At 40.3% G+C, this 22937-nt stretch overlaps 1 protein-coding gene across 3 annotated transcripts in view; it reads left to right on the top strand.

The window, feature by feature from the left end:
* The window catches only part of cntfr (ciliary neurotrophic factor receptor), a 233737-nt gene extending 215414 nt beyond the window's left edge, over positions 1–18323 (top strand). For 2 of the 3 annotated variants that reach the window (XM_087174242.1, XM_023407284.2), the window contains 3 exons: positions 7149–7217; positions 7503–7623; positions 15530–15660. In XM_087174242.1, the coding sequence (XP_087030368.1) occupies positions 7149–7217; positions 7503–7623; positions 15530–15660 (321 nt within the window). Of the gene's footprint in view, positions 1–7148; positions 7218–7502; positions 7624–15529; positions 15661–16583 lie in introns of those variants that run through there. The other variant, XM_023407283.2, reaches the window with a different exon arrangement.
* The last annotated feature ends 4614 nt before the right edge of the window (positions 18324–22937 follow it).

Below are 22937 nucleotides of genomic sequence, written 5' to 3'. Positions count from 1 at the left end.
ATGTCAATCCTTGGGCTGTCAAACACACACTCCTATCTTCTCGGAGATGTCAGGACACACACACGCACACACACATATAAATACACTGTGTTGACCTCGTCCTGGGAGCTCATGTCTCATGGCCAATAAAGTTCTGATAGAATGAAACATGGAAACTCACCAAGGCTTGTTAGGATTTGACAAACAAGGCAGATTTTTTTTCATACTCCCACGATATCCTGAGAGATTTAAAAAAGTAATAAAACTTAGAAGTCAAATAACAAAAAAAATAACTTAATTGACGGGCATGCTGGTGATTGTGTTGCATTGAAATTGGTTAAAATCATCAGCGATACTGTTCACTTTCTTAAGATATTCATGAAACATTTGCAGAAACTTTTTTTTTTTTTTTGTGCCCAAACGTGCCCCATGTTGTCTTTGGAGAACAGTGGTTTGAGCCGTCGTACAGCAGTTTCACCACTCATCCAGTTCTGTCAGCCTCAGCTTTCATCATTGCATCATAGCAAACACAAGGGGGACATTACAAAAGAATAGTCCCGGTGGTGATTTGAGTGAAGACTGATGATTCAATTTGATGCTTTCTGACAAATGATTGTCGTAAGGAGGCAGCCACAGGGGTTTTTTCGAGCAGGAATAACCGGTGTGAATTTGCTCAGTAGCCGTACGAAGCTGTTTTCACTGGACTTCATTTTCTTTAACTCAATTAGAAAATTTTCTCCAGCTTTATTTCGTCAGAACTGGCATCCACAAGAGTCTATACTAATTAATGCCATTTGTCATTTGTTTGATTTTGCTGGCAAAACAGCACAGACTTTAACGGGCCACTTCAAAGTCCTGAATGTCGAAGTTTCAATCCAGCACTTGAACGCAGCATAATATTCAAAGCTTCAAAGATATCGTAGCTGGCAAAAATCCCAGATCTAAATAATCCCCCCCTGCCAAAGTCCATTGATCCATTGATCCAGAGACAATCTGTATATCAAAGTTCAGACTAAGGTTTTATAATTTCAAACAAGCAGCTTAGGAAACACCTAATTTCCTTTAAACCTCACAGCCAGAGCTTAATTCTCCATATGAAGCATTGGCAGGGTGATAGCTCAGATAGAGACACGGTGGATGGTAAAACAATGTGCCCCAGTGGTTGAAAAATTGAGGGGTTCAATCCCATATACTTCCTTACTGAATGCTGAAGTGTCCCTTAGCAAGGCAGCGCACCCTCACATCTGTTTCTAGCATTAGGCTCACTAGTGTGTGAAAGACTTTGTAAAATATATAAATGCATTTACCGTACATCCATTATCATACGTGCAGAACCTCAGGACTTTCCCGGCCTCGGTTAGATCAGCCATTTGTGACAGTTCGCGACTTCCGCCTTAAAATGAGAGCTGCAAGCTTCAGTTTTTCAGGATCCAAGAACTTTAAGTAGAGAAAAACACTTAGTAGTGTTAGTAACATGACAGCAGCTTTTTCTTTTTTTTAGAGCTGTTGCTGAAGGAAGTAAGGGATGAATTCAGAGTTCAGAATTATGTTTCATGACGTGTTCGTGTTTGACATTTTTGACACGCCGGCGTGACAGCATAAACCAGAGTTAATGTAGAGACGACTCCAGCGCCGTTCTGTTGAAATTATCACATGCCTTTTTAAGGGTGTAAGGTCTAGTGTGGGATTTTCTATTGGCTGGGGGGGTGGGGTGAGGGTGCGGTTTAACTTCCTTTTACAGTAATTGCTGCTATGGCGATTGGGGCTTCAAAGAGAGAAATACTGTCTGAGAAATTACTCCTGGACCTGGTGTGTTATGTGCATGCGTGTGTGTATATGTGTGTGTGTGTGTGTTCTCAAATGGGAGGAGAGCGTGGCGGAAAAATGGGAGCTGTCAGTCAACCTAATGAGACCAACCTTCTCAGTGCGCGCGCACACACACACACACACACACACACACACACACACACACACAGAGTGCCATCGGGCCAGTGGAAGTGCCATATAATTGGGTTTCCTTTCCAGGACAACAGACATGCTCACTGGATTAGATCTGACCACCGACGCCAATTCTCTCCATGTCTCCCTCTCTCTGCTTTTCCTTTCTCTGACTGTCTCTGACTTTCTCTTTTTGTTTCTCTTTTCTTTTTTTTTTTTGCATTTCTGTTTCTCTCTTTTCTCAGCCTCTTCATTTCTCCCCATTTATTTCTGCTCTTCTCTTTATCTGGTTTTCCTCTTTTCATCCTCTGTCCCCTTGTTCTGCTTATATCATTGTCCTTTCCACCTCTGACCTACATGTACGGCGCTTCATCCCATAGCATGTGACTATAGACAATGTAAGTGACAAAATATATCACATGACAGCATCTATAGTCCCACTGATGCAAATGTTTTATGTTATTTTATCGGACTTATTGGGCGCTTACTCTGACCTAATATGTAAAAGTATTTGTAGGATATTGGATGAGAATAAACTTTATTGATCCCACCTGAAAGGCTGTTAGAAGTTTTTTTTTGCACCAGTTAAGCACAAGGTGGAACAACTAAAGAAGGCCTGAGAAAGAGGGGTGGGGAAGAGGAGAGGAGACGACAGGAAAAAGGAAAAGGAAAGGAGAGGACACAATGAGTTTAGGAGAGGAGAGGAGATGAGGAGAAAGAAAAAAAAAAAGGATGTGTGAAAAGTAAAGGGTCACTTCTTTTCCTCACAGTTCCTTATGCAATCCCTGAGGAATGTTCACATCTTCTCTCTCTCTGCCCCTCTCATTGTCTGGATTTCTGTAGAAGCTCTTGTGTGTGCGCGTGTGTGTATTGTAGCATTAAGCTTTGTGTGTGTGTGTGTGTGAGACAAAGAGAGAATTTCTAAGCTTGACCATGCACCATAATATTTTTGAAATAACACATTGTTGCCACGTTCTACTGTCTCTCTGTGTTTTTTCACTGCATCTATGTTATAAATAAAATATTATTTAGTAGCCTCAATAGTGTGTGGGCTTTCTGCAAAGCACACTGTGCATCAAGGAAGAAATGTTCTATTTATATACAGTACGTATAATCTGTAGATATGTATTATATAAAGCGTAATGAGCTGTATTATCCACAGATTATTAACATTTATTCTCCATATGAACTATTGTTCTTCCGGTCATGACTGATATCCGCCTGCAGATATTTCGAAATGCATCTTTTCGGGAATTATTTGCTCTGAGCCGATGAGTCAGGTTTAACAGACGTGTCCACAGGGGTCCTATAGGAGTTTGTTTTTGTTTCATAATCGCAGGTGTTGAATCTTGATCCATATAAAATGTTAGAAAGGTGAAAAGCTGGAGCTTCTGTCCCAAGTTTTCTCTTTCCACTGTCAAGCTACTGAACTCTTGTTTAGGGAGCAAGCACAAATGGGCATTTGAATTTTCACGTTCAAAGGTGTGAGAAAAATCCAGGCGCGCTGCATCTCATGTGGATTCCTGCAACAAGACCAGGCCACCCTCTCTCCGTGTCCTCCCGTACATCGTCAAACATTCATGCTCACATATGTTGTTTACAATGAATAGACATACGGCGCTTATGCATGAAATGAGGAAATTTCCCCAGAGTGAAGACATTTAGTGATCATTACTTTCAAAATAGACCAATTTGTGGTCAATCCATTCAGGTGGAATCTTATTTCATTATTATCATTATCATATTATATCTCTGGTTTGCTGAATAGAGTATATTTACACTGAGTCAATGGGACGTGATTATGGTGAGGTAAATATTTGGGTGTTAGGGATGGAAATGTGTTTGCACGTATGCCTGTTTTCCTTTGTTTGAGCATGTGTGTGCGTGCGTGTGTGCGTGTGTGTGTGTGTGGGCAAATCACACCCTTGCATTTGAACAACTGCAGACACACTTTTTTATGAACACCACAGATGTTGATTTTGTTTTCTTTACAACTCTAAACAGTTTAGTTTACAATATATCAGCCCTACAGATACATAGGAAACGTACACACACACACACACACACAGCAACAAGTGAATATACATCACTTCACCACCAGTGCGACAACACACAAGCTTTGTCTTGCAGTGTGAATGATCTGACAGTGTTTTTTGGCAGCAATAGCAACAGCCTCTCCAAAATACATCTCGTCCTTCCATCTATCTCCCCCAGTGCCCCTCCACCCCCTATCCCTCATCGCTGCCTCCCCCACCTCCCCCCTCTACTACGCGATATTAAGTGCTACTCTCACTGCTCCCTGTTTAGCCACTTGGCAACGCAGCAACACATCCATCTCTTTGGAAATGTTTATCTGTGAGCTGTTTACTCTATACACTCCTCCACACACACACACACACACACACACACACACACACACACACACACATATGCATAGTTCACACACACACACACGTGCACACAGGCCTGTGCACGCACACACAAGCACTAGTTGCAGTTCAGCCTTGTAATCACAAATAGCAACACAACAGGCTGACATGAGTCTGAACATGCGAGTGCAAAGAAAAACAAACATGGAGACACACACACACATGCAAAAATGTAAAAAGACACATGAACAGATTTACATGAGCACACAGAATGACGCAGATGCACGTGTGTATGGCTGAACTCGCACAAGCTTTCACAACATAGACATGAGTATGCAAACACACAACACACACGTACACATTAGGGTCGGGAAGGAATGCTGAAAGAAGCTATGGTTGGATACGCTGGTTGGAGTACATGTAAACAGCAGAAGATTTAGCCTCAAAGGCTGCACACATGTCTAATGTTAACACACACACACACAAACACACACACACTTTATATTAAAGTGTATCCACACATGTACTCACAGCACTCAGCAGGACCACGTAACACATGCGCACTCGGATGACGTTGTTATTGCATTCCACTAATGAAATTAAGCCTATAAATGTGGCGCTCGGTTAGGCAGATAAACCCTGAACTTCCTTCCGAACAGAGAGAGAGAGAGAGAGAGAGAGAGTGGGGGGGGGGACGAGAGACAGAGAATCAGAGCAGAGAGACAGAGGCTGTGCAGATCAAGGAAACGTTGAAAACAGAGCGGTCAACTTTACAAAGAGGGTGAGCGATGAGAGAGAGATTACAGGAAGAAAGAGGAAGCGCAGATGCCGGGGATGTGCGAGGGGGGTTATTTGTCAGATCGGCCGCAGATTTGCACATCCTGAGGAACTAAAAAGGGAAAACTCCAGTCGGATGGTCGGTTATACGGCTGATGGTTGGCAAAAATTATATGGTGGTGTGAGGGGGTTTTTGATTAAATCACAGGCTGTTGAGAGTATCCGGAGATATCAAGAACATTTAAAGGATCATTCTGTTTTATTTTTGTAGTCTTGGCCAACGTGTCTATCCGCGATATATTATTTTAAGAGAAACCAAAGATTATTACCCAGACTGTTCATAACAAACATCCTGGTTCACAGCATTTGCAGTAAAATCACTGTGTTTTCAGATCCCAAACAGGGGAGTTGAAAAGTTTTTCCCACAGAATGATAGTGGTCAACAATGACACATGAGTTTATAGTGGGGAAAAAAAGGGGGGGAAATATCATATTACCTTAAAAATTGATGGTAATGAAATCTTCTGTCTTCAGGAACCCTTGTTCTACAATGACTAACATTTATCCGCTGAGCCGTAACTTACTGATAAAACGTACCCAGCATACACTTCTTGTAGGCTTTTGACTACAGTATATACACTGTGTGTGTGTGTGTGTGTGTGTGTGTGTGTGTGTGTGTGTGTGTGTGTGTGTGTGTGTGTGTGTGTGTGTGTGTGTGTGTGTGTGTGTGTGTGTCGTAACAGATGTAGACCCATGATGCACTTGGATCCGTGTTCGACTGATAAATTGTTAAACCTGTACCTCTGCCTGTACCTGGCCTGAAGTCAGTTTTGTGTATGATGCAACTCAAGTCTCAGCCTTTAGAATCTCTAAGAAGCGTGTTAAATACTGTAGCTGCTTATGATATTCATCTCCCTAAATGTTATATCAGTATTGGTGAAATTAGAGTTTGTACCATTATACAGTATGTTGTCCACCCGAGGCAACGAATTAACTACTTGTTAAAATAGTTCAATGAAGGAGCTCCAGTTCTAGATTCAGTCTGATTCAGCTTTGTGTGTGGACAGTAGGTGCGTGCGTGTGTGTGTGTGTGTGTGTGTGTGTGTGTGTGTGTGTGTGTGTGTGTGTGTGTGTGTGTGTGTGCGTGTCCTCTTGTTGCACTGCTAGACTGCAGGAGGCAACAGTCATGTCACTAAATCATTTAACTTGACTTCAGGAGTAGAAAAGGCAGCACCGTCCTTCTCCTCCTTATTTTTCCTTAGAACTCTCAGGCACAGGCCAAAAGCAAACAGACACACACACACACACACACACACACACACACAGACACACACACACTGACCATAAATTACAGGGAAGCAGGGAATCATTCCCTCATGCTCTCCCCAGTGACTAAAACATTTAGTTAATTCTCTGTTGCGTTTGCAAATTAAAATGTGCACAAAAGGCTTTCAAATGTTGGTATGCATTATATTTTGTTACAGAATTATGTGGCATTGATGCCAAAGCTTTCTGGTATAATCATCAATTATACCGCCGGTATTTTGCATGTGTGTCTGAGTGTCGATATGTGTGGAGCTTGGAGGTTGCAGGGCCATCGGGGTTCAATCAATTCAACAGTAAAATGTAAAAAACACCACAAGAGTAAAGCAACAGACTTGACCTATGCACAGAATAATGATGAAAGGTGCGTTGTAAATAAATGAGCCCTGGATAAAAAAAAAAAAATTTAAAAACGCTATACTGTACGGCACGGCTGAATCAACACACCATAAAACATTAAAGGCTCAGGCTAGGATTGCTATACTGAGCACATAATTTATGGGTAGCGCTATGGGTAGAAGGGTAGGACATCCAGACCCAAAATTGACTTAGGAACTCATAACTGCCTTTTTTTAGCAGAGAATTCTCATAATTCATGGTGTTGAAACATCTCGTATCCCTAGGACCACAGTACGCATTCAGAAAACCTGTGTATGCTTTTAAATATGCATCAGTTTAATTCCTAAATAAGATTATTTTACTTTAAAAATAGATTTCCCTGATCCACACTGACCACCTGCTCTCGTCCCACCGGCTGTTTAGGTGGAGCTTTCCGACAGCACCTCCCACACCATCACTGATGCCTATGCTGGGAAGGAATACATCATCCAGGTAACGTGTTCATCTCACTAAGTAAGACAAGTGAAAACAGTACTTACATACTGTAAATGTGGGTTCATGAATAAGATGTAACTACCACCTGCCATTACCATTGATTTTAAAAGAGAGAATAGAGCCTTATGTTCCCATAATAACTACTGTATGTCTAGCAATTTACAGAATTGTAGTCAATGGTGACAAATCAGCTTTCATCATGCACTTGCAAATGATGTTTCCACTTATTAATGAGTGCTTCTTATTTACCAAATACTTCTTTACTGCCCTTGTGTTCCACAGGTGGCTGCCAAGGACACAGAGATCGGGACATGGAGTGACTGGAGTGTTGCTGTTCATGCCACACCCTGGATTGAAGATCCTCTGCCCATCACCTCCACAACGGAAGGGGACTTTCCTACCGGTAGGTTATAGCCTCAGTTAAAACCTGGACACTTTATTCCTACCTTACGTTTGCCTTCAGAGCTGGTGACTTAAGTTGGAATACCTTGGTTCAAGATGTAGGCATATACTGAATCTGAAGTTAAGTTTCCCGGTTTGAGTGATGTGTGATATCATCAATTTTCTTTTCCGATACCGAGTAAAACACAGACTCTTTATCGCTGATCCCAATATGATACTACTGTACAAAATACACCAAGAGAAGATGAGTCGACAGGTTACATAGATTTACTGTTTTATATTGAATATCATGCTGTTCAGATTGAAATAATAAATGGCAGTGAAATACATAGTGAAATATATAAATTCCATATTAAATGCCTAAAGCCTGTGGCTTTAAGAATGTGGGGAACTCCAGTTGTTTGAACATCTACACACAGACTGAGGCCAGGACACATGTGAATCTCTTTCCCACCGTCAGTGACAGTGATAAATGTCGCCAATAGCTACATACACTCTTTCTCTCTCTGTACCTGGATGCCACTGCCAAGTGAAGTCTCTCGCCCTAGCAGCACCTCTCCTCTTCTTCAGACCGCCAAAACACAACCTCATCATACTCTGTATTGTGATTAAATCTCAGATGCTCAACGAGGTTTGTGGTGTTGCCACAGCACCTCGCTGTCCTCCCACACACATCACATGCAGCGTCGTGGCTGTTCTGACAACTGACAACGTCCCACACAAGACTTCATATGTAGTCAGCCGTCGTCAATGTCAACACTCTGTTTAGTGGCTTACCGATTTAGAGAGCCGTAGTTCACATGCAACGAAGACGGGCAGAAGGAGAAGTATAAACTGGGTATTATTTAGACTACACCCTGGTGATAGCGAAGTTACTCTCTACTGGGTTTCTGTTGATGATAAAATACACATTTGCCCTAAATTACTGAGTTTAATATGCAATCGATCCTCGAGCAGAAATGTTTTGAAATATCAATATTTCAGGATCGACCCACACTCCAACAATAACCAGTTTACTTTAAAACAGACACTCTTCTTCACTCAAAAGAAATCAGTCGTTGGAAAAACTGGACTGATACAACTGATGTCAATATATACATGAAAATGCTATGATCTGCGGAAAAACAAAAAAAGACCAAACGCAAGATACAGTTAGATTTAATAAAACAAGACAAAAAAATTCATGCTAGTGGCTCGGTGACACTGTATTTAGGCACAGTGGTTCCTTAAGCTAAATGCTAACATGCTCACAGTTCTACTGTTCACCTAATAATGCTTTGCATTAATATTTATCATGTTCACCATAGAGCTGAGGCTGATGGAAACGTGAGTAGTTTTGCAGGAACTTGAGAATAAACCAAACAATTTTACTAATTGAGATTCATTACATAATGTTGGCAGTGGAGGAAAAGTCAGAGGGTCCCCAAAGTTCTTACTATGTATCCTCTGGGGACCATAAATGTCTTCACAAGAATTCATGGCAATTCCTCAAGCAGTTGTTGAGATATTGCAAATCTGGACCAAAGTGGTGGACTCAGTGACCAACACTGCCAAGAGTCACGCTGCTAAAGAGGCTAAAGGGATCAAATAAACTAAACGCTAAGTGCAAATAAGTATCCTGCATTAACTTATAATTTATTGAGATGGTTAGTCATAGGTAGTTAATGATACTCTCAGATGTAGTAACCAAGGACTGTATGTACTGTAGGGAGAAACATTATGAGTTTTTCTATAATGCTGTTTGGTTTTTATCAGTCTCGTAGTCCATGAGCTGTAGAAATCATTGTGAAGATAATACAGTATTCCTATGATGTTTTTTTTTTTTTTTCTCAACATTGTTCTTTGTACCCACGGCTGTCACACAGTAAATTTCCTGGACCAGTTAGGTATGAAATTAAGTTTTGTTAATAACTTTCTTTATCATTAAATTGAGTACACCATAAGCGTTTGATAGCCTTGAACTTTTATCGCAGCTTAAGCTATAAGATCCAGCAGCCTCCAGACAAATCGACACACATCAGCCTGAGAGCCTGCACACTGCCTCAGGGAAAAACTGTGCCATCTTTTTAAAAAAATGCTCACGTCTCTCCTGCAACTTTAAATTGGCTCACTTACAGTTTCACAACACAACACTTTCTAGGTTTTTTTTATGCATGAGAAATGATCATTTAACATGACATTTATTGTAGATTATTATACATTATGTGTGCCCTGACACACACACACACACGGACAAAAACTGTCTCTGGGAATTATCTAGTTGGCACCCTTCGGCATGTGGCAGAGATCAAGGATGGCTCGCTTGTCAAATCGAAATCTCTCAACGCACTGGTGATCCCTGAACAACAAGACGTACATTCCAAGTCTCAACACTCCTTTGTACACATATCTCTGACCACGCTGGAATAGCAAAGCAAAAAATTTAAAATAAAAAAATGGCAAGATGCATTTTGAATAAATAAACACAGAAAACCATTTTTTATACTGTATGTGGCCAATTTACTCCCTCTAACTTGCATTCCCGCTGTGGTCTTGCAAATGTACGGAGCGTTTATCTGCACCATCACCAGGCTGGTGAATACTACATCATAATGTTCAAAACAGAATTGCAAGAAAATTTATTGCAAAACTTTACTTCAAAACACTTAATATAAATGTGTTCAGTGTGTGTGTGTGGAGAAAGTGCACTGTTTAATCTGTACAAAAACCAAAGTGGTTTTATGGGGCATAGTGTGGCAGACTATTTCTTGAGCAGCAGTGAAGACCTCATAAGACCTCCTCTTGTTCTTACACTCATTTTATTTGGATTAAAGTAATTCAGTGTAGTAAGTAGTAAGTTAGTGAGCTATAGAGGTGCAGGTAGGTGGATTTTGTCACCTTCACACAGTTTCCAGTCTAAGCTAAACAAACAGGTTGCTTCATACCGGTATTGATGTTGTGATATCGATCCTATGTAACTCTACGCAAGAAAGCAAATAAGTGTATTTCTGAAAATGTTGAACTATTCCTTTGATAGTCCATGAGAGACGCTATCAGTCGGTCACTTTCATCTGACACCGTGCACTCACACCAATACTCGGCCTATCTTGATGAACTTTGTTATTTTGCCCAGGGTTTTGCCTCTAAGGCCACATCCACCCGGCCATGCCGGTGGCTTCTGGTTGGTGGAGGCTGTTTGGCTGTGCTCAGCCTGAGAGGAAGGTTTACAGGCGCTGAAATTCATGAAGTTAACCTGTTTCCTCATCTACTGTGCAACATGAAATTATTATCACCAGGGCAAGGAAGTGAGGGACCTGTGCTCACTGACTGTGACTTACTGTCAGTATGAACCCAGTCTGAAGCGTGTGGTCCATCTACCTGTCTTTCTCTCCGCCTCTCTGCCTGTCCATTGAAAATTCTCCACTCTCAAGTTTTTACAGTACAACAGTGACTCCTGTTGGCCGTGAGCGGCACTACACACTTGTCATCACACTGACTGAGCTCTCTCGCATGCCTGGAAACACACAAGCACATGCTAAACGGTACACACAGAACATGCAGCCTGCTCAAAACTCTCCCTTGCACACAAGCACGTATAAAACAGCACCACACACTCACACACGCACAGTACTTCCCTCTGATAACACACAGTGTACACACACACACATCAACACTCACTCAGTACACATTGTATTATTCTTGTTCTCAGAGAGAGAACAGGAGGTTATTGGGATTCTCCTCATGCCTCTTCCCGATCCAGCTGCCGCCTCACTGCTTCCCTTCCCTCTCTCCTTTTACCGTTGTCTCTTTCACTCTCCTGTTTTGCCTCTAGCTCTCTCACTCTCTCTTCTTTTCTGTCATATTCTTTTCCCTCTCCTCTCACTTCTCTTTCTATTGATCACTCACTCTTTCTGCTGCTTACTACCTCACACCTCGTGCTCTTCTTCTATGGCCTTCTGCCATTTTCTTTACAGATGTTACTTCCTGAATGACTGATTGCATCTGTGTGCAGCTATAAGTGCTTTGATGACATGAATAAAATTACATCAGGGTTGGTTGTTGTTTCCACTGATGGATTTTCTCCCCTCTGGTCTTTCAGTGAAGGCAGTTCAGAACTTAGAAACCTACTTTTTCAAATGCTTGTTTGTATGCACATTTTCAACTTGTGTGTTAAAAAGACTGAGAGAAGTAGTGTGCAAAATGTGGCGTGCAGAAGAAGAGGAGAAGCAAAAGAGCTGACAGAAAAGATTTTTCAAGTTGCTTTCAGGGTCTGCTGTAAACACGGCATTCAAGTCGTGCCACTACGGCAACAGTTGTATGCCTCCTTTTCACCAAGAAAATAAATAAGAATAAATAGAGCAGAGGTGTGAAGGGTTTATGTAACCATAACATCATTTGTTCAAGTCCAGACAGGGTCCTTGTTGCATGTTGCCGCCCCTCCCACCACCACCTCTTTATTATGATGGCGGATAATGAAAACACGCCAGGGACAAATTTGTTCATAGAAAAGTAAGAAAAAACACAAATGCCATGTTAGCTTGAAAGCAGCAATAAACTACCATGATGCATCAGAGTTACTGGTGAATGTTTTTGCATAAAGGCAATTAATGGAAACATTTACATTAACATACATTAACTGTTTACTGGAAACAGTGGGAACAAACTTTGCACTCGCTATTCTGTAACTACTTGTTCATGAAGCAGAATCACATCAGTAGGGAAAAAAGGAAAATATCTGATTGCCTGTCGAAGACCTGCCAGTGCCGACTTTTATTTTTCAGCTGACCAGCTTGTTAACATCTACACACTGACCAATATTTCCTGGCTGCTCAGCCAAAAAGGAAATGAACGGACTTCCTGTGCCTTATTGATTGTGTAAAGTGTAAGCACACAGCTACACTTTCTCCATTTCCTCTCCGTCTTTCTGTCATTTTGCCACATGCCACATTTCCTCCACCCACTGTTTGTTTGCTTCTGTTGAACCAAAATAGTACCTAGTTGTGCTAAAGTGTCTGTTCTGTTTCCTGGCATCAACGCCTTCATATCATATCACCGGGATAGTGGACTGATGGACAGGCGACATTCAGAAATCCCATCCTCAGTGACCAGACGATTGCCAAGCGACCCCATTCTAGGAAGTAAAAAGCAGATCATCTGAAGTTAAAAAAAAGTTGCAACCCATCTTAGTGCTGCAACCATCTAAATATGTTTCTGCCTCACCCACTGTGAGACAGAAACTCGACACTGTCTAGCACTAAACCAGCAACACTAGATATCATTTCTTATATCCTTCATGTCAAGAACTATTTATAAACGCTGTGTAGTTTCTGTTTCCAAGTATGTCATAGAGCAAGATTATATGCATGCAAGTGCTTAATAAGCAGGCACCACCACAGATGAATGTTGAAGTCAATGCTGAGGTCCCTTAAGGTTCCTGTTGCTCTGTATGCTGCCTCCAGAAAAGCCTCTTGGTTTTGCTATGAATTCAAACCTCCACTTTTTCATCATTCAGCTGACATATACGTAGTTGTATACGGAGGTGTTTTTATTTTAGGCTTCCAGGGTTTTAGAAGTGAAAGTCCCATTCAACGTAAGCTGTCTGACAGTGTGATTCACCACAGCTGAATCATCAGTGCAAATATCTAGAAAACCGAGTTAGAAATGATCCGGTTATAAAATATCAAACCTGTGTACATATTGGAAGTTAACTTTTACTCCTAAGGTGCTTTCTGATACAAGATACACTGGTCTTAATATTTAGTTGTGCTAACAGCGAGTTAAAGGTGCTATACGTGGGTTTTTGCTATTGCTAGGTGGGTACCTTAGCATTAACTTCTGTTTACTTATGTTACTAGAACAGCATGAAACTTCATTCCTTTACTCGCCAAGAGTTCTCTCCAGTGGTGGAAAGGAACACTAATGTTAACTCTCCTTTTGGTTCTACTTCTCACTTCTCGTCTTCCTGTCTCATAATACTACTTTGCAATCGTGAGTCACTGTATCCTCCAGTCTGCCCTCAGTTCAGGATGAGAGGATGAAGAAGTAGCACTGAAGCTTTTGGCAAGCAATAGTTATCACCACCATCACCACCATCACCACCAACCGCTCCCGGGAAAAGCCAAACTTATAACACCTTTAAATCAGCTCATTTTCAGATTCTGGGTTGATTTTGATTGAATTCAGCATCTGTGGTGTGTTGTTTTGTTCTTGCAAAGACAAAGTATCTTGTACTTGCTACCAGTCTTATTGACGCCTCTGAATGGCTCCATCTTCATAGAAACAGCAACTCAGGAAGGAAAGCTAAATCTAACCTGAATCTAAGCTTCATCATTGATCATCATGAACCACTTGGTGATCATACATGTTGCATTCATGATTTCCTTACAGTCCTTTCTTACATTGGAGTATCCTAAGACGTCAACATATCACCGTAAACAGGCGGGGATGGAGGAGTTAGGGGGGTGGTGGGGTCAGAGTCCAAGCCATTCAGCATATATAATCTTATTGGCTTCTCTCACTCTTCCCTCACTTCTCTATCAACCTAATTTTGATCCCTTCCTCTGCCTTCACCTAATTCTTCTTCCCCCATTCGCTGTTTATCCCTCTTCTCTCCTCCTCACATCATTGCCTTGTCTCCCTCTCCTTACCTGTCCTCAACTAGCTTGTTACATCAATGTACATCCCATAACTGTCTCTCCTCGTCACCATCACATTATTTCTGCTTAATTTTTTTTATTTTTTTATTTCCCTTCACCACTCCAAAGCACAGTGTTTTACTGCGGGGCACGAAGTATTGCACCGAGCTGCTGAACATGTTAAATGTGTCCTAGTCCTCTCTCTCTTTCTCGCTATTTCACACCTGGCTGCCTTCTTCTAATATCTCCCAACGCCATACTACACAACCGTCATTAATTGGGAGGAGAGGGAAATCATATTCTCTCTCCAGTAAAAAAAAAAAAAAAAAAAAAAATGCTTTGGGTGCATGCTGCCTGCAGCTGTAGCAATACCCCCATTTTATAAAACATTAAACTGGTATTTTTATTTGTCATGCAACGTAAAACCAAACCAAGGCACTAAAAGTGGCTAAAACACACACTTTCTTTTAAGCATATTTATTGTTTGCCACAAGCTTTTTAATTTGTACATAATTGTACTGACAGAATGTCACAGTAACGTTTCCTTCTTTTTTTTCCTCCATTTCTTCGATTCATTAATTGTCCTGGGATTTAAATCAGGTCAAAATATGAGACATGTATGTTTATGCTTTCAAGTCTTAGTCATGTGAGTCCAGTCTCAACAAACAAACCAAAAAAAAAAAAAACATTTTTGTGACTTAAATGGGACTCCAGTCAGTCGACAGCTCTCCGCATGTCTATTATGGATGTGGGGTGTGTAAAGGTGTATTGGACCGTGTCTCCAACCAATATATTAACTTCTGCTATGCGCGTTCCCCATTTTTTTTCTTTTTTATATCCATCTACTCACCGTCTCCTTTACCGCAGGGTTTAATTTCTTTTTTTTACGTTATCCTCTGTTTCCCTGTCTCTTCTTTCCGCCTTCATACATTATCTATCTATTTTGCTCTGTCTGTCCTTCTCTATCCCCGATTCCCTGCGGCGTCAGTATGAGTGAGATTTTTTATTATTTTTTTGTCCAGTTCATTTCATAACTGCCTTGACAAGTCCCATATTGATTGTGCTTGCAGATTAGAATTGATTTCACTCTGCACTGTATTTTCCTTTCTGTTTGGTTCTTCCCGGTATGATGAACTTTTCAGTGTCCATTCATCAAAACGACATTTTGGGCATTTAGCACCAGGAATTTAGAAAAAAAAAAGAGCTGAAGGACAAAGCAGACCAAGAATTTAGAAGAGTTCATTAAAAAATATGCTCAGTAAGGACTATTGTGTTTTCTCATTGGTTTTCCAGAGACCAAGACCTCCCCCATACCGTCTTCCAACGCACCACAAAAGGCTGAGCCTCCAGTCGGCAGAGCTGCAAAGCTCCTCACGTTTTTCTCCCCTTTGCTGTTAGGAATGCTGCTGCTGTTCATGTGGTAAGAGAACACACACACACACACACCTTATGCAATGAGTTCACAACCCGAACCTCATCTTTGAATTGATCTTGAACTCAGCCATTCAGTCATATATCGGCAAGTCGATGCATGTCTATTGATGTCAAGAGCATGTTTAATAGAACAAGAGAAACAACGATTGGGTGAGTTTGTTTTATGACCAAGCGTGGAGGGGATTTGGGCGGGGGGGGGGGGGGTTTTTTTGCACAAGTCCCTGAAGGGAATGAAGTAAAATCCAATCCAAAGCTGTCCCATTTCATTAATTTTACAGCTTTTACACCATAAATCATGTTGTAATAGTAAGTGTCCTGTCGAAGAGGTATGTGTTGAACAGTGAATGCTGAAGAGCTGAACGCCATGGAAAACAGGAAAAGGTTTTTGCAGAAACACTGGCAAACACAACTTTAACCAAAGGACATAAAACATGGCTGCATCTCCAAAAGAACAGCCTGCTGCTCATTTTAACCACGGGAGTCAGGTTTAATTGGCTAAATATGGTAAAGTCAAGTTTCATGCCAGTGTTCCTATAACACGACCCACGAAATCTGGAAATCTGGAAATCTGGTAGGTGCAGAAAGCCAAGTGTACAAGATTACAAATTGCGACCTCTTAGAGAAAAGGCAGTATCTCTTTAAGGCTCCTTGTCATGTTTCAGTTGTTAATGAATCGTTAGTTGCTCCACTAAAGAGACAATTTCCCTCCAACTTCCTCAGATGGTTTCATTTAAATATCTGAAGTTATTTCACAACAAATGCCAAAAAAGTATGATTAAAACTTAATGAGTAATTTTCTTCTCTCCTATCCCATCGTCATATTTTGGTATTTTTGCCTAAGTGAAGGATCTCAGCATTTTGTTCTACCACTGAAAACAAGATGCTTAATTTGTGCGTCTGTCTCTTTCTCTAGATTTAAATGTCTTATTCCTGAAGGGGGACAAGAAGGAGGAAGAAGAGGAGGAGGAGGAGGAGGAGGAGGAGGCTGGTCTTTTTTCTATTTTGCACATGTTTCAAGGATACAGTGCATTGATCATTTCTGTCCATCACACAGTTACTCACCAAGGTTACTTAGACATGAAATCAGACGATGATAATGCGATTCAGCATTTTTTGATTAAATGGTGACAAAGAAAATCTTCAGAGGAACTCCTCATCATCATCAACATCATCATCATCACCACCACCACCACCAACAACGACAACAGCAGCAGCAGCAGCAGCAACAGGAGCAGCAACAACCACAACAACAGCAGTGATATCAGCACTTACAGTCTTATATTACCCCCTGGTGGCTTTGATGGGCCACAGCAGACTGATTTGTTTTGGAGGACAAAGCCACTCCTAAGATGAGAGGAAAAAAAAAAAATCACTTCATTACCTTTTTTTGGTCTTTTTTTGTTTTATTTTTATTGATCAATTGATAGTCTTAATTTTAACTTTTCTTCTAAAATCACAGCACTGCACAGACAAACACATATAGAGCATGTGTGTTTGTGTGTATGGTTACCATAGCAGTCCCCATACAGCTAAATCATCATGCCAAAGACTCAACATCAGCCCCAACAAAATGGTTCCCAAAACAATTCATTGAGCTTCCCGAAGCCTGTGCCTGCCTTCGTCATTGGGTTGAAAACCCCAGAAAGTTGTGCGTGTATGTGTATGTGTGTGTGAGAGAGAGCGAGAGAGAGAGAGCGAGAGGGGGGGGGGAGGAGAGAGAGAGAGAGAGAGAGAGAGAGTGAGTGTGTGTGTGCACAACACCTTATGAATACCGACTTAAAACGGTATAGGAATCAAACTTGGGACGAATCGGAGGAACCCTGCAGCTCCTGTTTGTGCAAACCTACCATTTAACAAAGAAGTCACACAAATACTCAATCAGACTCTGAATCTGTTCGCCTCCAACGACTGAATCAGACTGACGGAGCGAGACGTTTTTTCGATACGAGGACTAACACTTTGAAGAATTCAGTAACGGTAGTCTGGCTTATTTAGACAATTAGCTTTACATTCTGCTTTCAGCGACTGGCGACGAGGACCTGGATTGTAAAAACAAAAAACAACAAAAAAAAAAAAAAAAAAAGAAATGTGGATTTGAGACTGAACAATTCTTTGCCCAACCATGTTTGGTTTTTTGATTTGACTTTGTAATGACGGCGACAAAGTTGGTTATTGAAACATACATATGAGCTATGTCGGTTCTCCATTCTGCTCTGTGCTGTAAAATACAATAACACAAAACTGTTTGCTTTCCAAATTCTGACGCCTTTACAGACATAAAAAAAAAAAAATGTGTTTTTGCAGTTTACATTTCAGTAGCCAATATCACCAGTTAATATTATGTTATTCAAAGGAATATTGATGTGTTTTATTGTATTTTTTGATTTTATGGACAAATAATAAAAACACACATATAGGACTTTAGTTTTTTTATGTTTTTTTTTTCAGACATTCATAATGGCTTAATTCTCCTTGATCCTATTTTGTAAACTATGATATGTAACTTTAACATTGAACAAAAAGTTTATTATTTAATAATAATAATAATGTATGTATTAGCAGTAGAATGTCGTAACCTGTACCTGGGGTCTTTTTTATAGATGTATATACAATGACAGGTTTCAACCATTAAATGTGACCATTTCACAATGAATGATGACACGCTGGCCTCATTCTCATTTTGACTTTCAACCAATCGAGAACAGAAAATATCATCGCTGCCAGTTTTCTCCCAATAGCTACAAGATGAAGGTGAGGTGTCACATCAGTTTTTAAAACTTGCATGAAAACACAGCTCCAATAACTTTCCAGTGTTATAACAGTGATGACGCAGTTCTCACCTCCTGTGGTCAGCCATAAACAAACACTGCTTCATTTCAACATTTCCAAATCAATACTGGTGACCGAGCAGAAAACATTTTCTCTCAATTTGGCTGGGATGGTATATTTACAGTTTAAGATGCGCTAGATTGGCAGTGCATGGTTGGAAGGTCCTTATGGATTAGGTTGAAGAGATCCTTCACCTACTGAAGAACATTTTTGTTCCAAACCCCATCAGTCATGCTCCCTTAGAGTAAAAGTAGAATCAACTCTTGGGACTGTCACAGCCGGTTACCCAACATACAGACTATTGTGGCAATAATTTGATAGTTTGCCTTTAATTTCTCTACCAAATAAGTTTGGTTAATGATCTTCTGACTGCTTATTTCCAGTGTCACTAATTTGATGATGAGTATGATGTTACAGCAGTATGTGGTAAGTGAAATTTTAACTACACATTAAACAAGCAACTACATATAGTAATATATACCAAATATATCAGCAAGTAAAATAAAACAGGTGATGAAGTTGCTCAAAATTCCCATTTTTGACCTTTACTTCTCACTCTCTGTCTCTCTCTCGCTTTAATCTGTCTCACTGTCTCTCTTCCCTCGCTCAAGCTCTCTTTCTGTCATTATTCTGACAAGTCCTGGCAGGCCGATGTGAAGACCTAGGACAAATCAATACACCATCTAACCGCTGTCAGCTGGAGTCCTCTGTGTGTGTCTATGTGTGTGTGTGTGTGTGTGTGTGTGTGTGTGTGTGTGTGTGTGCAGACAAGAGTGTATCTGCTCGCGTGGATATTGCATTCATTACTCTTTCCTTCCTTCTTGCCTTGCTTATACCGGTCTGTCCTTTCTTTTTTTTTTTTTTTTAAACAGGGGTGTCGATGAGAATCCAATTAATATTTTCAATGACAAATTACAAAGTGAACAAGGAGGTTAAAGAGAGTACAACAGAAGGACGATGAGCACTAGTCTTTTGTTGGCCTTGTTGTTCTTTGTCTTGTAAAGAAGCAGAGAAAATCATATTTTTTTTGCGCTTTAAGAGGCATTATAGAACTTTTCACCTGATATTTCGACTGAACTTTAATTAAATGCCAGATGAAATGTTTTAGCCATGTTCCCTTTGTCTGCAACCACAATATGATCCACATTAACCTCAAGCATATAGGAAAGAGTGTGTGTATGTGTGTGCGTGTGTATACGCCATCCAGAGCCTGTCAGTTCCAGCAGCCTTGCTCTGCTCTAATGGCTAGTTTGACCTTTCACTGATAACTGGATGAATAACACGATCCCTGCTTGCCTCTCACTTCTGCCCTGGCCTCTGTCTCTCACCTCTTTAAACACTCAACTTACTACCTCTCTTTCTTTCCTGCCTGTTTCCCAAAATAACATTTTACTAGTTCTTTCTTTTCTGCTTTATCACACAGTATATTAGCTTCCGCTTTGTATTTTATTTACGTTGTCTCAACACAAATTTTAAATGTACACACTTGGTTTTCTTATCATTCTTCCTTCTTCCTAGCATTACTTCACCCCTTTATTTTACACACCATATACATTAAATCCATCAAAATATGTCGCTCATTGACTACGTTTGTGCCTTTGCTTTTGGCAGCAATTTACTTTTCACAAAATCTGTGTACAAATTTAGTTTTTTGGTGCACTCATGAAGAAGCATCCAATACTTCAAGACCACCTCTTTAGTTTTACAATTTTTTTTTTTTACAAATGCCAGAAAACCACAATCATGATAAAGGCTTAAACTCTCTCATGCTCTTCAGCTGACAAATTATTTCATAACATGGGTTAAACTGGTGGCCAGATATAAAACTTAATTACTTATTTTTTTATTAGAGAAAGGTTTAAATCCTGTATTTGGCCACTGGAGGGCAGCAGAGACAAGCTCCTTCACTGTGCGCTGTCTGTGGTGCTGAAACATTCAAATGCATTCATTGTCACTGTGTCTCTGTCCATGGTGCTGAATAATTCAAAGTCTCGGTATAACCCACTTCTCTTATTTCATATCTCCCCTGTCCTCTGTCCTTGTGTGACCCAAAAATCAATCAAGGGCGCCTTCATAATAGACAGCCCATAATTCCTCTTTTTATTCAGCCTGTCGCTCTGTGTAAGAGTATAAGGTGTGTGTCAATGAATCATTATTTTCTCAGCTTAACACTTTAGTGTTAAGTATATAAATATACAAACTCAAAATGTTTTTGTCCTCTTTAGGTCTGTCCTAATATTTGCCTGCATACCACAGAATTGCATCATAAAAATGTGTCTGGAAAGGACAGGAAAATGGAGAAAAGAAGGAACACTGGCAGGGATTTTGTAGTGAGCTCTGAAACTCTGCTCGGCCAAGTGGCAAGAATCCTGATGATGTTTGTCTCTCAAATCAACTGAATCACACAACTGCTCCACCAATTGTGTGTTGGCATTTAAACACAACACAACAGAACACACTCATAGGCACTGACATCTGTGAAGAACTGGAATCGTGGTCTCATGTTGCCATTCAACACAATCAATATCGCTGTCCAAGATTTCTGCAAAGTGCTAAACTGTTAGTCACTGCAGACTGCAGCCTCATTCTCCAAATCATAGCGATTGTCGTGATTACATTGATCTTGTCACTCTTTTCAAGAGATGCAGCTTATCCTTGAACGGATATATGTACAGAGTGTTCAGCAAACTCAAAATCTGCCAGCTCGGTGAGTCACTTTGTGTCCTCCCTCAGAAATTGACACAGCTTACCAGGAAGCTGAACAACATGATCTGGAACATTTCATGATAGGATCGTGTTTTTTAGCATCAGGTTTCCCTGGAGAGGGGACAGGTCATTCCAATTACAAAGTGGCTGTGGTAACCATTTCATTCCAATTCCAATAAATCAGTAATCATAGGGCACTATGGGAAAATGAGGTTCAAACTTACACAAGATCACTAAATAGACACTGTCAGAGGGCAGACAGAGCACAAATGGAGAAAAAGCAAACTCAAGATTGAATTTGAAATTCTTAATGACTACCTACTGAGATACGGTAAAGAGAACCAGGCTCATTAAAGACATCCCATTAAAAGGAATTAAACTTGTCATATCTTGACAGATATGATCTTGGATGTTTAACAGAGACATTATTAAAATTGGATTTTAGGTGAGTGGTGAAATTTAAATTTATTGCATGGCAAGTTTCAGCGTTTGAACTGACATACCTATTTAAAAAACCCTCCACTCAGCAGGTTCACCTAATTTGAAATATGGGAACCAACATCATCTGCCAGTCAGGGTTCAGCATTTGGATTATGCTGCCTGTCATGTATTGTAACTAAACCAGAAGCCACATTTATTTGCAAGACGAATAAATATGACATATACATTATTGTACATTGCAAACACATTTTGAATCTATAATCCTGATCAGTGTTAACTATTGTGAATGTAAGAGGAGACCCAGACAGTGTGAGTCACTTCACAATATTCAGTCCATGTTATTCAGTTACAGTAAGTAGTCGGTTACCATGGTTAGTGCCTGCCTAGTCAATTGTTTCCATTCTGTTGTCTCTTTCCCTCTCTAGTGGTGCTCAGAGAAACTGCAGACTTAAATCTATCATCTATCCATCTCTGATTGCTAATGCAAAAATCACTTCTCATACCAGAGGATAAGTAGCCTACATTAAAAATAAATCAATGACCATGTCAACAATTTCAATTTCAGTATTTAATTCATTCATATACAGTTAAGTATGAATTTATTGTAGATAGGAGTGGGTCCAAAATAATTTTCTGATTGTTACTTCCATTGGTTGCTTTGCGTAGCTGTGATAAATGTTTGCTTGTAGAGGAACTGTTTCAGTTGCTTTTCAACCTTTGGTTAAACTTGAGAGTAGATATAGAAGTAGTAGTAGAAATAGTATGTCATAGCATAACAGTGTTTATTTTTTTCCTCAGTTTATCTCTATCTATCCTGTGCAAATTATATACTCCAAAAGGGAAGATGCTTCACCTACTTGAATAGTTCCAACATCATGTTTAACTGGAAGTTTGAAGTTCTATTGCTTTAATATTTGATGTGGCTATGACCTTAAGCTCTCTATTCGAACCACAATGGTCAAGAATGAACTGTAAACCTATCATTATTAATGCCTTTGAGTGAACAACAAAATTATATTATAATGTTCAGACACAGCACCAGTCAGAGCCCATAATGCCAGACAGGTATCTTAAAACACAACTAACAGCAGACAGTAAGGAGATCAAACAGGACTAAATACTGTATTGGCTACAATATTTATCATAAATATTTCATGTAAGATTGATTAAAGACATTTTAATAATTGGATCAGACTACAACCTTCTCAAAGACTGAATCTGGCTGTTCCTCCCATGGCCGGTGGGTGGCAGCAAAGCGCCGCCGACCTTGAACCGTACCACAAAACACAGC

The sequence above is a fragment of the Seriola lalandi genome, unplaced genomic scaffold (genome assembly GCF_002814215.2).
Source record: "Seriola lalandi dorsalis isolate HSWRI2012SDOR001 ecotype SW California unplaced genomic scaffold, Sedor1 jcf7180002054332, whole genome shotgun sequence".
In the NCBI taxonomy this organism is placed as follows: domain Eukaryota; kingdom Metazoa; phylum Chordata; class Actinopteri; order Carangiformes; family Carangidae; genus Seriola; species Seriola lalandi.
The sequence above is the reverse complement of the archived record's forward strand: the minus strand, read 5'-3'. Positions and strand labels throughout refer to the sequence as shown.